Source organism: Gopherus flavomarginatus, chromosome 1 (genome assembly GCF_025201925.1).
Source record: "Gopherus flavomarginatus isolate rGopFla2 chromosome 1, rGopFla2.mat.asm, whole genome shotgun sequence".
Taxonomy (NCBI): domain Eukaryota; kingdom Metazoa; phylum Chordata; order Testudines; family Testudinidae; genus Gopherus; species Gopherus flavomarginatus.
The window spans coordinates 337,257,418-337,273,918 of NC_066617.1; the positions used below are offsets into that span (position 1 = coordinate 337,257,418).

Sequence of the window (16,501 nt, forward strand, 5' to 3'; positions counted from 1 at the left end):
GTAGCATATGAAGGACATATTGTCCATCATGACCCTGTCTGGCTTGTCCCTGATGAGGGGCAGAAAATGAAGGCAAGTGTTCCTGATTGGCCTGAGCTCGAATAGGCATATGTGGAGACTGGCTTTGTGCGTTGTTCACCAACCCTGAACCGTGAGGGTGCCAAAGTGAGCTCCCCATCCTAATACGGATATGTTAGTGACTGATGTGGTTGGGGGAGAGAAAGGGACACCCACACAAATTTTGCATTGCTCTTTGCACCAGTTTAGGGAATTCTTCACACAAAAGGGGCAAGTCGCCTGTCTGTCCCAGGTGTCCCTGCTTGGACAGTAGGTTGTTCTGACTCAACCGTGGAAGCAGTGGAGATGTAGCCAGATATGATTGGTTACAAAGGTGCAAGCTACCATATGGCCCAAGAGTTGAAGACACTCTGTGTATGTATTGTGTGTGCATGTGTGTATTATATATATGCTGCCAAAAACCCAGAGTGAGTGAAGACCCTCCCTGCTGCCGAAGTGCCGCCGAGGACCTGGTAGGGAACCGGTTATTAGGATTTTGGGAGCTCATCAGTGCTCATCGCTCCGTACACCATTAACCCTTCTTGCAAATTAAACAAGGGCTCTATGGGGGCTAACTTCTCCCACCACTAAAATGCAATTACCTCTGAAGTGGAAAACACTAGCTGTTCAGCAGCACACATCTGCCACAGTTTAAGGCAGGAAGTGAAGAATACTGTACCTTATCCAATCAAAGTTGCAGAGGAAAGTTAGGTAGACAGAATATAATTATCCTACTGGTATTTGGCCAGAAGAAAGGGAACAACATGCTTACTCTTACAAAAAGTGATATGGAAGCTTTAATGACCACAAGTGGTCAGAATCCTAGTTTTATGTCTCATCTGCAAGATGCCACCTCCAGCATCATACTGTCCTGTGCTCTAGCATAGATTCAGTACTGATTAAGAGCAAAGCATTATACCTATTGACTCACTAATGTTACTTGCCTCAGGTTCTTGGTGTTCAAGTCTTGGAGACCTCCTATCTAATAACACCACAAGTCAAACCCTACTTAGGTGTTTGGCTGTGAACAAACAACCTTTATTATTTAAAAAACACAAGAACAGATACAGAATGCTAGAACAATAATTCAATTTTAGAAATTTTTATTTCAATAAAAAGAAACCTTAGAACAGCTCACTAATGTAAGAGTAAATAACAATGTAGAATATTTACAATGTTTGGATATTAAAAATTTGTATAGAATGTGCATGACATATGCCAAAAACATTATTACTGCCTTAAGGATGTCACAAACTAAAAAACAAGGTGAACAAACACCATCAAAGTAAACAGAGTTGTGCATGGTCACTAAAGCTGGGAAGCGTCATCCAACAGGTAGTTTTTTCCAAGAGAGATGCTGCTCACGTGCTATCTTTAGCCTCATTTCTAGCTTATATTTGTTTTCATATCCAGGTCTTTCTAGCAACATCTTATTTATGTTGATTTTTTAGTTAATGTGGTTAGCTGTGAACATACCAGTGCTTTACACCCCCCCCCTTTTTCTTTTTTTTAAACTGAACACCAAGGTCAGCTTTAGCTGACGTGTTCATTCAGCCCATGTGCTTCTGTAATATAGTAATAAGATAAATCTTGCATGATAGTGTAAGCCTGATTGAGTCATATGACCTACTTCCTACAGCCATATACTCATGTCAAATAGCAACATAACTCTTTTCACATAGATGCAAAGTGTCTTAAAAGTATTTCTGTCACTAAACTATAATCTTTACATAAGACGCAATAAACTTTAAAACCACAGACATATGCCAAAGTTAAACACATTTATCACAATTTGTACCATGCTATTTCTGTAAAGAACAAAGTTAAAATCTGGGGCCCTAAAGTATTAAATATTTACAGTAATATTAATGGTTTCACCTTGGATATTCAATTACACTAACTCTTCTATACATAACCATAATGTTGATTTTCATGTGTGCTCCACATGCATAACTGCTTAAAGAGGAGATTCAGTTTATTTTCTAAATAATTATTTACAGCAGTAGTATATGCTCAGAGAACAATTCTTATGATTGTGAGAATAACTGCTCACATTCCCAGGGTATCAGAAGATCTTAGTGTATAGACACATGAAACTCTTATACCCTTATGATTGCTCCTTTTCTGTGCATATGAATGTAAAATAATTCTATCAATACTGCCAAGATCTGAAATTGTAGATACATATGACTCATTTTAGTTTCCACAAGCCAACATTATCTCTTACCATTATTGCTTGATAAAATTTGCAAAAGTTAGATTCATCTTGGTTTTTTTACCCACAGCAACAGAAATCCAAATGTAAAGGAAATCTGTATATTGTGAGGATTTGCAGCCTTCCTAGTGATTCTGCCTGGTCTTTCAGGATCAATGCTTTTTTTGGAGGTGGGAGAGTTTGGGGGAGAACCAACTCTTAAGTTTCTAAAATTTCTTGTTATAGATATAGCCTTATTAGTCATTAGCCAGCCAAAAGAGGTGTTATTTGCCATTTTTATCAGGATTCCCATGCCTAAATGTGATCACATACAACACTGAGAATTATTTCACTGCAGATGATAAAATTTATTATGCACTCGCCAATGGGGCATAGTGTTTGCAGTGCGGTTTGCTAAAAAGCACTGGATTCTCAGTTTGGTCTGAAACACCAGCAGCAGGGACAATTAAGAGCAATAACAAATAAACAAGATTATTTTTAAACATCTATTGTAGTCTGGAGAAAAACATCCATCAGCAAATTCTTATGACGGCTATTATTTTAGCAAATAAAATAAAATTTTACAATCAGCAGGGTACAATGGACTTAATGTTGGTTTTCTCCATTAAGAAATTTCCCTTGACTTTAAACAGAATTACCTTGGTCCCTGGGAGAATCCTAACCCAAGATCCAATAGTCATCATATTTTTATTACTATAAATTCTTAATTTTAAGATTCAGTCCTACCTACAGGGTAAAGCTGTAATGACTGAGAGAATTATGTAATTATTTATTAATGAATGGCTCAATTTTAAAAGTGTGCTGTAAAAGCAGGCAAAAGGATAATTTTAACAGGTATATTTTGAGTGAGTGTGATTATCTGCATCAGCAGCATGGGGGCTTCTGTAAGACCATAAAACCCATTTCCTTCCTGCCTCAAATCCTATTTAACATCAGAGGTGCAAGTTTAATGGTTATAATACAAGCAGGCTTTCACCCAATCAGAATGCAGGGCAACAGCCAATTTGGGCACAATCCTACTCTCACTGAAGTCAACGTGAATTTTGTTTGACTACACTGGGAAGAGAATTGAGCCTTTTATTCTGAGGTAATGATTCTCTGCACCTTTCAAATGATCTCAAGTATCCACACTTCCTAGATTAAAAAGGAGGATACACAATGGGAAAAAGTATTCTCTGAAAAGGACAAGACAAATAGTCTAAAATTGTCTTTTAGCACCTATTGCTCTCTCCCAAGTCTCTCTGAAGTCTATATGACAATGCAATACTCTACATTCCCCAGCTCCAGTTCTGCGGCCCTCCTTGGAAAAGGGTAGACACTGCTTATATATTTACAAAATAGTGGTCCCCAGAAATAAAGAGAACAGAAATGCAAATGTGGGTCCAGAAATGCAGAACTACCACTTCAGAGGACTCAGATACCTAAAGGAGAAGCGGAAACCTGTATACTATTAGTGGAGAGAATCAGTACAGACAATTGTGAGGAGGAGGCTGACTGTGTGAGGACATACCTCACCAAAAGCCCAGGACTTAGAACACTCTCAAACTGGTTTTACACAGCTGTAGAACCATTAACATAACTTACAGCAGTGACAAATAAGTTTGATAATTTCATATAGAACTTTTGCTATGAAGTAATAGTGCCATCATTAACCAACTGTTTTACTTTGGCTTTGCCCAGCCACTTTGGAATAAAATTATGATTTGATGAGAAAGAGGCAATAATATCACTTAAACATCAGCAGAAATTAAGCATGAAAAACACATTTTCTTTAAATATTAAACACTTGTTGCTCATGAAGAGCAGCATTAATGTAGCTCTGTTCACTGCTATCGGCAGGGGGTAATCATGGAGATAAGAGAATCACAGAGGTAGATGCAAATTACACAATGAAAAAAGGTGCAGGATCAATTTACATCTTTTATTTCACAGCTTCTTTAGCCTGAAATGATCTCAGCATAGGGGAAAGAGTGTAAAATGTGGCAGCTTTGTGAGGCTGGAAAACCGAATATTGGTCTTAAAGGAGAAATGTATACACACACTCAAATTAAGCTTTGCAAAGGAACAATGAGTGGTCTTTGAAAGATTTCAGCTTCTTTTCTTGGAAACACAGTTATCTTGAATAAGTACTCTGGCGTGCTGGGTATTCCTGCTTGGAACAAAAGTTATCCCAGTATGCAGGGTCTTCGTGTGCTATAGGAACACCGGCAGCAACTAAATCATCAAAAGTCAATACCTGGAATTGTGGCTGGGTCACGTCTTTAGAAAGACCCTACGGAAAATACATTTTAGAGTTAAATGGAAGCATGGACACTTTAAATACGTTAAGATGTACAGTAGTGGGGATGCAGATAATATAGTCCTAGAGACTAACATTATAGTGAATAAAATGGAAAAGGGAAAAAGAAGGGCTATTTATCCTACAATAACTGTTGTTCTTTGAAATGTTGTCGTTAGTGTGGATCCCACTGCTGGTGCGTATATACTCCACACATTAGAGATCAGATTCTTCTAAACAGCAGTATCTGTCATGGCAATGTGTGCACTCTGCATCTGCTCATGCTCCCATTGAAAAAACAAAACAAAACACACACACATATGGTGGTGATGTGGAGACCATCCCTGTGGGGCATGAGTTGGCACCCCAACATTCCTATCCATTTGGTGTCTTGCTGGGGAGTAAACAGACCAGTCCCAGAGCTCCAGGGGCACATACATGTGCCGACATATGACTGAATGCCACAAGAAACATCCCTATTATTGTGGACAGATTGGATCTTATCTCAGGTAGCACTGATTGCAACAACAGGAAGTGGTTCTCATGCAGGTACTCTATGATCTGGCGTCTACTGCAGCTCTTATGAAGACTATCATTTGCAATAGGATAAAAGATAATGTTTATTTTTGTATTTCACTAGGAAGGACCTTGTGGGATCCTTGCTGTCTCCTGCTGGGACCTGTCTCTGATCAGTCATCTAGGTAAGGGTAGATGTGACTGCCCTGACTTCTCAAGTGTGCTGCAACCACAACCAGGCATTTTGTAATGACTGTCAGCATAGTGGACAGGCTGAATGGCAGTACCTTGTTTTGTTAGTGATTGGGCCTCAGCTTAGGTACTAACTGTGGGCTAGATGGACGGCTACGTGGAAGTATGCCTTTTGCAAGTCGAGAGCCATGAACCAATTCTCAACCTGCAGAGGTGGAATGATAGAGGCATTACCATCCTGAATCTGAGGCAGCATATTAGTTGAGTCTCCTCAGGTCTAGCAAAGGATGAAGACACTCATTCTTTGGGATAAAGAACTATGGAGAGCAGAAGCCTCTCCTATGGCTCCTAGATGAAGCAATGAGGGCACTTCTGTTTGCAACAGGATCTTATGAGAATGATGCTGGAAGAGGGATGGGGAAGAGGGATAAGTAGGGAAATGTGTGGAAATGAATAGGGTAGCTGAGGGCAATTATGTCTTACACCCATTTGTCTAATGGTCGATCAAGCCCCAAGGAAAGGGACAAGGCAGACAAGGATCAACTCCAGTGTGACTCTCAACACTCCTTTCAAGCCTGTTGGCTTTGTGACTGTGTCAGGTGTGTGATGGAGGAGGTCAATGGGCATCTCCTGGAATACCTGGATCTTTTCTGAGGCAGGCACTCAACTTGTGGCCATGAAAGTCTGAGGTCCCTGCCAGGGCTGACACTCAAAGTTTCTGATAAGGAATCAGGGTGCAAATTTCAGAGGACCTTAACACAGCTTTTGAGTCTTTTAAGGAGTGAAGTAACTTGATGGTTCTTTAATCAAAAAGTTCCATCCTCTCAAAGGACAGGTTCTCGATGGTAGCTTGCACGTCTTGGGGTACCCTGGAAGCTAACAGCCAAAATGTCCATCTCATTGTGATGGTCATGACCCTGATCTCATAGCCATGTCATATGCATCCTTGGCCAATTGTAGTACCATCCTCACAACAATTCGGCCTTCTTTTATTATTATTTTTAGCTACTCCCTGTACTCCTGCAGGGTGTTTGATAGGAAGGGAGTGATGTACTCGCAGGGGAGAAAGTCATAGTTTATGAACAAGGCCTGGTAGTTCACCACTTGGAGCTGAAGTGAGCTGAGTACACTTTACACATAAACAGGTCGAATTTCTTTGGGTTTTTGTTTTTAGGAGTGTCTTTTGAAAACCAGGATTTCTCTTGGATTGCAGACACGACTTAGAACCCTGTGTTTGGGTGGGCATAAATATGCTGAAAGCCCTTTGAGGAAACCAGATCTCTTTTCCCCATGTACTTAGAGGTGGCAGGAAAAGTAGCCAGGGTACCTTAGCTGGTCTAGTACACCCTCATAGATGGGAAAGGCAATTCTGACTTGAATAGTTACACTGAGTGTATGGGTCTTCTTTGGTATGACTGTTTTGATGTCCAGGGTGTCTGTTATTTGAGAGAGGAACTCCTGGAAGCATTTGAAGTTCTTGACCACTGGGGTAAGGGCTGGTGTCACTGTCTCATGATGAAGATGACTCTTGTGATGGAGAAAGGGGTGTGACACTGTACTCCATATTCTTCATAGTGATATTATGTTATGGTTATAGCATAATTATGATGCATTTTATGCAAGATGGGTCATGTGAGATGTCACTGGAAAAGTTATGATTTGCTGAATATGATTACCCTATTTGTACGCATGTTTCATTTTTGTATGTGAAGTTATAAATACGATGTATCTGTACTTCAAATGTAGTTACACCTGGGTAATGCCCACTAGACAAGATGCTTTCAGTCTAGATAGCTGGTTGGGAAGAGCCTATGCAGAGCAATGAGCCATTAGGGAAAACAATGGACCTTAGGAGAAGCTTATCTCCCACCTGGTGAGCCTTCCTGAGAGCACTCCAGACAGCCTGTAAGTAATGGCTGCTATGACTTTACAAGGACATGCGACCAGGCCACCATCTTGGGATGTCAGTATTTTTCCACAAACTGGTCTGGGAACCAAGTTTTGAAACAAAGGGTTCCCACCATAAGCAAAAGCTATACAAGGCCGGAAGTAATGTCATTTGGGGTTCTTCACTCACACACAAGACGATTCTTGGAAATAACTGAGGAAGAAAGACTGAACTGGGGGAAGTGCTGGACTCAGGTTAAAGACATTTCTAGCCTGTGTATGAAACACCTGGGGATTCCAACCTGCAAAGCTAGTGTAGCTTGTGCCTTAAGAATTTACAAGTCTGCCTGTACCATCAGTTAGGGTGAGAATCTGCTAATTCATATCCAATCTATTTAGTATATTACGCTTAGTTTGTGTTTTTTGTTTATTTGCTAGGTATCATAGAATCATAGACTTTAAAGTCAGAGAGACCATTATGATCATCTAGTCTGACCTCCTGCACAATGCAGGCCACAGAATCTCACCCACCCACTCCTGTATCAAACCTGTGTCTGAGCCATTGAAGTCCTCAAATCATGGTTTAAAGACTTCAAAGTGCAAAGAACCTTCCCGCAAGTGACTCGTGCCCCACACTGCAGAGGAAGGTGAAACCCTCCCAGGGCTTCTGCCAATCTGCCCTGGAGGACAATTCCTTCCCGACCCCAAATATGGCGATCAGCTAAACCCTGAACATGTGGGCAAGACTCACCACCCAAACACCCAGGAAAGAATTCTCTGTAGTAACTCGGATCCCACATCCCTGGGCTTGCGCATCCTGGAAGAAAATGATTGACCTGCTTCACACCTGTCTGAGATGTGGTTCTCCCACAGGCAGAAGCAGTAGTGTGCTAGGAGTGGAAATTTGGGTGGGCCCTGACTTTCAGGTGGATGGGCAATGACAGACTGTGCTAGCTCAGCTTCTCCCCTGATGCCACTCCCTATTCCTAGCCCTGGTGCCCCCAGACAAAGGGCTTCACTTGCCAAGCTGGGCATGCACATGGGGCAGCTCAGAAAATAGCCAAGCAGAACTACCAGCATGTAGCTTTCTGAAGGATGGGCGCATAGCTCTGTCTTGGATTTCAGGTGCCCAAGTGATGCTCTGGGCTGCACTACACCCCTGCTCAGATATGGGTGGGCCTGAATGCTAAGTGGGTGGGTATGCCATGGGCAGAAGAGGTAATGGTTGTGTCCATCAGCAGGGCAATGAGAACATCACAGGACAAGCAGTGTTGGAACCCTAGTGGCTTAGGGTCTGCCATATTAACATGAAGCACCTCACCCTGCTTAACAAAAGAGGTGTGTGCAGGGGTGGGAGAGGACTTATTTTTTAAAGTGGAATGTCAAAATTAATGTAATAAGGGGATAAGGAGAGTATAGATTCTTTTCACCAAATCAGTCAAAAAAAGGGTGAGTGTGAAGCTCTGTATAAGTAGTGGGTTGAACACTCACTAGATTCCATCTTTATGTCATGGACATTAAGAAGAGAGGGTTCCGGATGCTCCACCCTTTATGCCCTTGCATGGTAGGATGAAGGCACAGGGGGTCATATGTAGCCCAGAAAGACACTGCTTTTGAAAATAATCCAATATCATGTGCATGAGGCACATGCCTACATGCCATGTGATACATACCTGAAGAACCATTATGATCATCTATTGTGATCACCTGCATTACACAGACCAAAGAACCTCATCCAATGTTTTCTGCAACAGCCTTTAACTTCTGCGTGAGCTATAACATCTCTTTGAGAAAGATATTCAGTCTTGATTGAAAGACTTCAGGTGGAGAACCCACCACATCCTTAGGTAAGTAGTCCTAAGTAAGTTGTTCCAATCATTAATTATTGACCCTATTAAAAAAAATTGCACCTATTTCCAGTATGAATTAGTCTAGCTTCATCTTTCAACCACTCAATCTTATTATGCCTTTTTCTGATAGATTAAGAAGATGTCTGTCTACTATCATAAGATTCTCTCCCATGTAAAAACTTGTAGACGGATCAAGTCACTTCAACCTTCTCTTGCAGAAACAGAGATAGCTTCCTCAGTTGTTCACCATAAACCATATTTTCTAGACCTGAAATCATTTTTGTAGCACTTTTCTGAACCCTTTCCAAGTTTGTGACATCCTTTTTGAAATGTGGACATCAAAGCTGGACACAGCATTCCAGTAATGCCCTTACTAATGCCATACTCAGAGGTAACACCACCTCTCCCTATTCTTACTAGACTTTCCTCTCCTTATATATCCAAGCATCACATTCACCTTCTTAGCTACAGCACTACATTGACAGCTCACACTCAGCTGATTACCTACCATGACCCCTAACTCCCTTTAAGGGTAACTGCATTCATGGATACAAGCCCCCGTCTTATAACTGTGACCAACAATCTTTATTCCTAAGTACAAGTCCTTTAATTTTGCTGGTCTAAATAGAAACAAAGAGGTGGATTAAGCACCATAAAAGACCCCTGCACTTTATCACTGTGATGACTGTGAGAGATTTGAGACCAGACCCACAAACACCACAAGCTGTAGATCAGGAAGAGTCATCTGCCCTTTTATGGCTGATTTTTTAAAGTACAAGGCTCCAAAGAGTTGCACTTCTAGGACATCCACTGAAGGTGGGAAAAGTGAGTCAGACCAGAGAAGCCACAAGAGCTGAATTCTGTTTCCAGGAGGAATGAACTAAATGAAGTGAAATTGGCAGATTAACCCCTTTGGAGGGACTCCGACCAGCTGTTCTCCATGATTCCTGATAGGTAGAGCCTTTATGCTTATTATAAAGCTTGTGCTATAGGATAGGGAAAAATGACATGTATGACCAAAATACTTCGTATTCTATTCAAATTGTGTAATGCCGTATGAAATGAAATAAAAGGAAATTATTTTAGAGACCAAAACTCATAACATCTTACGTTAGAATCCTTCTGTACAAATACTTCTGGTTTCCCCAGAGCTACTGCAACATGATGGAGATCATCCAGCCGGGTTTCCTAAAAAAGTAAAAATAAGATAGTATATTAATTTTCATTACTGTATGTCTGAAATAGAATACAGGGATATATATACTGGAATTCAGGGCAAAAACAAGGAGTAATTTAAAGTTGGGACCATCACTCATTTAAAATCATCAACATTCACAAGTGAGAAGCCGCCTTTGGTAGATTTGGTCAAAAAGACATGATTCAATCATGTGAAAAAAAATCATGACTCTCCTCCCAGCTCTGCTGAAAATATTCTCTGCAACTTTGGGCATGCCACTTATCTTCAATGTGCCCCAGTTACCCCAATCTGTAAAACTAAGAGGGAGCAAAAGAAAAGATATTTGACCTTCCTGAGGATAGATATATGAGACCTCACTAAATTCAGATTTATGAGGTGCAAAGAATTACAGTCTTATATCCATTCACAAGAAGATAAGGCAAGAAAAGAGGAAGTTATTTACCTTCATAACTGGAGGCTCTTTGAGATGTGTGGTCCCCACCTGTATCCCACCGTGTGTATATGTGTGCACCATGTGCCTGGAGGCAGAGGATTTTGAAAGCAGTGTCCATTGGTCCATATGTGTGACCTCGCTCTCCTTGTGCCTCTGAGTGAGGAGATAAATTGCGGACTGGAACAACTGCTTCTCCAGCTCCTTCTCTACAATGAACTAAAGAATGATCCAAAGCAGAGGGGAAGGAGGACGGGTAGTGGAATACAGATAGCGATCACACATCTTGAAGAACCTTCAATTACTAAGGTAAGTAACTTCCTCCTCTTCTTTGAGTGCTAGTCCCTATGCGTATTCCATGGTGGGGGACTGACAAGCAGTACTCCAGTAGTAGGAGGTGCAAGGATGCAGGCTGTAAAGCCCTTTGAAGGATTGCTATCTCAAAGCATGCATCAGTGGCAGAGCCCTGTATTAGAGCAGCAGTTCTCAAACTGTGGGTCGGGACCCCTTTTTAATGGGGTTACCAGAGCTGGCATTAGACTTACTGGGGCCGAAGCCTGAGCTCTGCTGCCCTGGGCCAAAGCTGAAGCCTGAGGGCTTTAGCACTGGGTAGCTGGGCTCAGGTTACAGGCCCCTTTCCTGGGGCTGAAGCCCTTGGGCTTTGGTTTTGCCCCCTGCACCTCAGGGCGGCAGTGCTAGGCTTTGATTCCCCCTCCAGGCTTTGTATAGTAATTTTTGTTGTCAGAGGTGGGTCATGGTGCAATGAAGTTCGAGAACCCTTGTACTAGAGCATAATGTCTCACAAACGTGTGGATGGAAGCAGAGGTACTTCTTGAAGTGAAGTCACTGATGTCTGTTGTGCCCTCATGGAACGAGCCCTTACCCAGTGAGGGGAAGGAAGATTAGACAGCTGACAGGAGAGCAAAATACAACCTGAGATCCATCTCGCCTTCCTTATTAGTTGAGGTAGATGTAAGCAGCAACACCCTTGAGCTCAGACACTATCCAGCGCTCACTAGAATGATTTTGTTATAGTAGCAATGCTATAAGTAAAGGCTGAAATAAAGTTTTTGTTTTACTTTTCTGTCTCTACAAGACTTCTCACTTTTTAAAAACTGTTTGTAAATTCACGTAAATATTTTCATATATTTAACTTCTCCTTTATATATATTTTAAAGGAAACAGTATGCAAAAATACTTGCCAATATAGTATTAAGTTTGCAATTGAATAAGATAAGAAAATTCAGTCAAATTCAGTCAGCTTAACTTTGCCCCTTTACACGTATGCATTAGAACAACATTTGTTCATTATTTGATGACTTACCACACTGGAGAACAGAAATGCTATTCAGAAAAACAGAATGCACCACAAAGAAGCTACCCATTTTTCTATAACTGTGAAGCACACATTACCAATTTGCACATGCTCAATGGGGAGGAGTTACTGAGGAGGATTGAACAATTAATCTCTCATTCAGTATGTCCTGTGAAAAAACCTTTACTCAATTTAACCACTTCGGCTGTCTCATAAAAAGACTAGGATACAATCAGACACTGATTTCTAGAAACTGGTTCATTTTTTCTACTTAAGCATTGTTATCAGAGCAGAGTTCAGAATTTCAGAGACTGAAATTTGCAAATTTTGTATTCAGTATCTTAAATTAACTCTGTTTTACATATAATGATGTCCCAATATAAACTGCTAATGCAGAATCAAAATGTTTGTTATTCTAGAGGAGTGGTTTTCAACCTACAGTCTGTGGACCCTGGGGATCTGCAGACTACGTCTAAGATTTCCAAAAGGGTCCACACCACCATTTAAATTTTTTTAGGGGTCAGAAAATGAAAAAAGGTTGAAAACTACTGTTCTAGAGAGATCCTCAAATTCAAACATTAAATGCTTCACACAGGGACCTGATAGAGTACATTTCAAAACTATCCCAATTTATATGATTCACAAAATGCTTTTCAAGATGACGTTTTTCTTTTTAAAAAACTCAAAATCTACACTTCAAAGTAAATTTAAGTATTTATACTTCAACAACAAATAATACAATTAATCATTTCAAAACTATAGGGCTAAGGTCAAAACCCATATTAAAAATTTATACTTCAGAATGAAGTAAGTATTCAAGTTATTTGAACAGTGAAGTAGAGATGGCGTAAATTGAAAGTCATATTCCCACAGAAAACAGAGTCTTCTATTAACAGATACGTAGGAATTATGGCACCTTTCACTCTTGGTCTAAAGACTAAATTACTGGCATCTGCTTACCCACCGTTCCCATCTGTAGAATAAGAGCTTTAATTTTGGCTATGATTAAAATGGAAGAAAAAAAGGCTATCAATCTGCAATAGCACATACAACAGTGTAGGAGCTGTAGCGTATTTGAAATTTGCCCTCTGGAATGAAAACACCATATTTTGATCCATTTTGCCTACAGTGAAGTGTTATACTATGTTCTCCTGTTTTCTACTCCCTCCTTGAACACAAACCCCAAAGATAAGTTAAGCAGAAAGATTTCTATTGCAGATTTATCAGGCCTCATCATCAGCACACATAGCACACACTGCTGTAATTTTCTTCGAAAGGTGAAGTGGCTGTCTATGAGAATTAATTGTTTGAGCAACTTCTACTCAACAATTTACAAGGCTCCATAAGGTAGCAAAGCTTCATGTTTGTCTAGACTGCTAAATTACTGTATGTCTAGATTTTATCACCTCATTTCCCACCCCATTTCACTTCCTACATGTCCTCAAGGGGAAAGACTGATAAGTTTAGAACACATGGCAGAATGTATTTACCAGTACCCTCTAGTCCAGTGGGTTTCAAACTTTTTTACTGGTGACCCCTTTCACACAGCAAGCCTCTGAGTGGGGACCTCCCCAATAAATTAAACACACTTTTTAATATATTTAACACCCTTATAAATGCTGGAGGCAAGGCGGACTTGGGGTAGAGACTGACAGCTCGCGACCCCCTATGTAATAACTTCGCAACCCCCTCAGGGATACTGACCCCCAGTTTGAGAACCCCCGCTCTAGTCCATTTGGAAATCCCAAATCTAATGCACTGTAGTTTTAAAACAAATGAACAGCAATGTAAGTTTGGCTCAGTGAATACATGTGAATTTACCAAATCTTGTCTGTATAACTGGCTGTCAGTGATGTCCAATGCCACCTGTATTACCTGTAATATGTATACTTTTCTTATTTTATTACCTCATTTAATGCATATTAAGAGGAAGCCAACTTACAGGCTAAATCCTGCCTTGATGGAGGCATAAAACTATGAAACTGAACAAGGGTGAATAGCGAGAATAGCAGAGGAGTCCCCCTCTGCAATAGAGCTCTTACTAGTGCAGGTCAGTATTCTCTTGACAAACCAGGAGATGTGCTATGGAGCACTATTTGTTGCTCCTCTGAGCAGAAGCAAAGTGCTCCGTGAACTGCTCTGACTCTAGTGTGTACTGGGGCTTGAAAAGGACCACAACCTGTTATGTTAGTTGAACCCAACTCCCAGCACACTCAGAAATACAGTTCTACTCTAAGAAATGCTTACATAAAAATGGCACCTTTTTTCAACAGAACTGCTCACTACGTGTATTCTGTTATATCCGATTACCCTAGCAACAAAAATTTATCACTGATACTTACCTGTGTCAGCACAATAATGAGTGAGCTGAATTCTATACCTTCTATACAATCAGCAGAATTAATATTATCGGAAATTTTTATTACTTTAATTCAGCTCCAACATTGTGTCTTTGCAGTTTCTATCTTGCTTCTAAACGCAGCTCAAAGTTTGAATTTGGCATCACACATACAGTGAATGAACACTGAAGGAGGGTGGTTACTAAATATTTAGTAGAGCGCTTTTCAAAATTTCCTCTATGCTGCTGTTCAGCACAGTTAAAAATCAATCATCCATATATCTGAAATGTACTTGGGAAATAATCACTACAAAATGTAGTCTTTTTTCCTAGTGAATCCTTCATTAAAGGCAGATGGAACTGGGGATGAGTATCTGGAGGGGGCACCAAATATAAAATACAAGAACATTTTCATAATTATGGAAAGTTAGAGAAAAAAATCTTGGTTATACTTGTAATTTCTAGCACAAACGATCTTATTGAAATTAATAGGACCAATTCCACAACAAAGTAGTGTTCAATTTAAGAATGGCAGAATTAGGCTTTTGTCATTGTAAATAAATGCTATTGTAACAATTTTTCTCTTAAACCTCTTATTTTGTTTACTTATTCCCTGAAGAAGTTGCTGTTTCTATTACACATAACATCATTTCTGAATTTACCAAGAACGCTAGGGCTTGATTCAAAAGAGAATTTAATTGATGCTTTTTTTTCTTCCCCCTGTGGTTTCCCATCTGTGCAAATAGACGGGTATTCCCCCCTCTGTACCTGAGTTTGGAAACATTCTATCTCATCCCACATACAGAAAGCACTTCAAAAATGTATCTTTAAATTCTAGTTAACAGAAAAAAACAACAAGGTGGATAAAAATCAAAGATTTTTTTAAGAAGAAAAACTGGATTTAATTTAAATCAGATTTTTTTTACTTTTAAATTAAATACAGGAGTTTACTTTAAATAAATCTATTTAAAATTGAAGTTGAAACTGACAACTTATGTTAAATCCTATTCATTAGAATACATTAAATAGTTTAAATTAAATAAAAAAATAGTATTAAACAGTACATGTTTGCTGTTGAAATTTTAAAGAAAGTCAAACTACTGAATTGGTGGAAGTCACTGGTTAAGCGCCTGGTACCAGAGTTTGCTGAGTGCTAATCCAGCTTTTGATAGCGGTAGCATCTTCTGCAGGTGCAGAAAGAATATTTTTTTCATTTCAGTTTATTCAGCTAATTCAATTTAATGACCAGTTCATCATTCAAAGTAAAGAAACCAATTGGGAGCTGAACAAAGAGGAAATCGTACTTTCCTCTTCCATATTATAAATAAAAACTAGGCGTGAGAGGGTGAGATCTGCTAGTTCTAAAATCTTGAAGGAAATGGTGACCAGAAACAATCAGCTCAATTCATTAGCTACAGATAATGCTTCCTTTACTTAATAAATCGCTGTTAAATGCAAACCTTTTTATCTAACCAGGACATTTAAGATCATTTTTATTACATAAAACTAAGTGCTCTTTGTGTGTATTTTTAATTTAACTTGAATTTCTATCCAAACAGTTTGACACAAATCACAAGCAAAAAATTAACTAGTAAATGAGAAATGCATCAATCACCATTTTCTAACAAGTAAATATTAAGAATCTGAATAAATGTAAATTAAGCTATATCGTTGCTGAAATAAATGTATAAGTTCATAATTAATGTATACATGTAAGATATATAGTTGCATAAATATATAGCATATCCTCCTAGTTGGCACAAAAGTACCAAATTTAATGTAAAGGCTATATTTGTTTGCAAATAAACGTTTTTATGGTTACCAACAAATGAGAATTAACTTTTCTTTGGAAAATAACTAAAAAGTACAAATACAAAACAAGATTAAAATCAATTATTTAAATAAAGGTTTCCTGTTTGTTGATTTAAATTATGATTAAAACTGTTGATTTAAATCACTTTGATTTAAAATCAATCCACCTTGTAAAAGAACAAAAAAGCATATTTACTAATATCTAATTAAAGGACAGGTACCTACAGTGGGAAAACTGGTAAGGTAAGAAGTCAATTTTTATTTGGACGAACTGTCCTTAAAGCAGTGGGAGGAAATCTGGGCAGCAATCTACAGAGAACAGTAGAAGGCAATGCCAAAAGCTAAATCGCTCCATCATACACGAGACCTTATCCCTCAGCTATTTATGTTCCCAAAAAGCAACAGAACAGGAG

General features: G+C 39.4%; 1 protein-coding gene across 6 annotated transcripts in view; it reads right to left on the reverse strand.

Annotated features, from left to right (window-relative positions):
* Positions 1-16,501, reverse strand: part of AASDHPPT (aminoadipate-semialdehyde dehydrogenase-phosphopantetheinyl transferase) — a 1,013,205-nt gene that overhangs the window by 942,564 nt on the left and 54,140 nt on the right. For 4 of the 6 annotated variants that reach the window (XM_050928351.1, XM_050928330.1, XM_050928340.1 and 1 more), the window contains exons 5-6: positions 10,106-10,183; positions 1,144-4,544 (exon numbers count right to left, since the gene is read on the reverse strand). In XM_050928351.1, coding sequence (XP_050784308.1) covers positions 4,386-4,544; positions 10,106-10,183 — 237 coding nt within the window. In that variant the 3' untranslated portion in view covers positions 1,144-4,385. Of the gene's footprint in view, positions 1-1,143; positions 4,545-10,105; positions 10,184-16,501 lie in introns of those variants that run through there. The other 2 variants (XR_007770265.1, XR_007770264.1) reach the window with 1 other exon arrangement.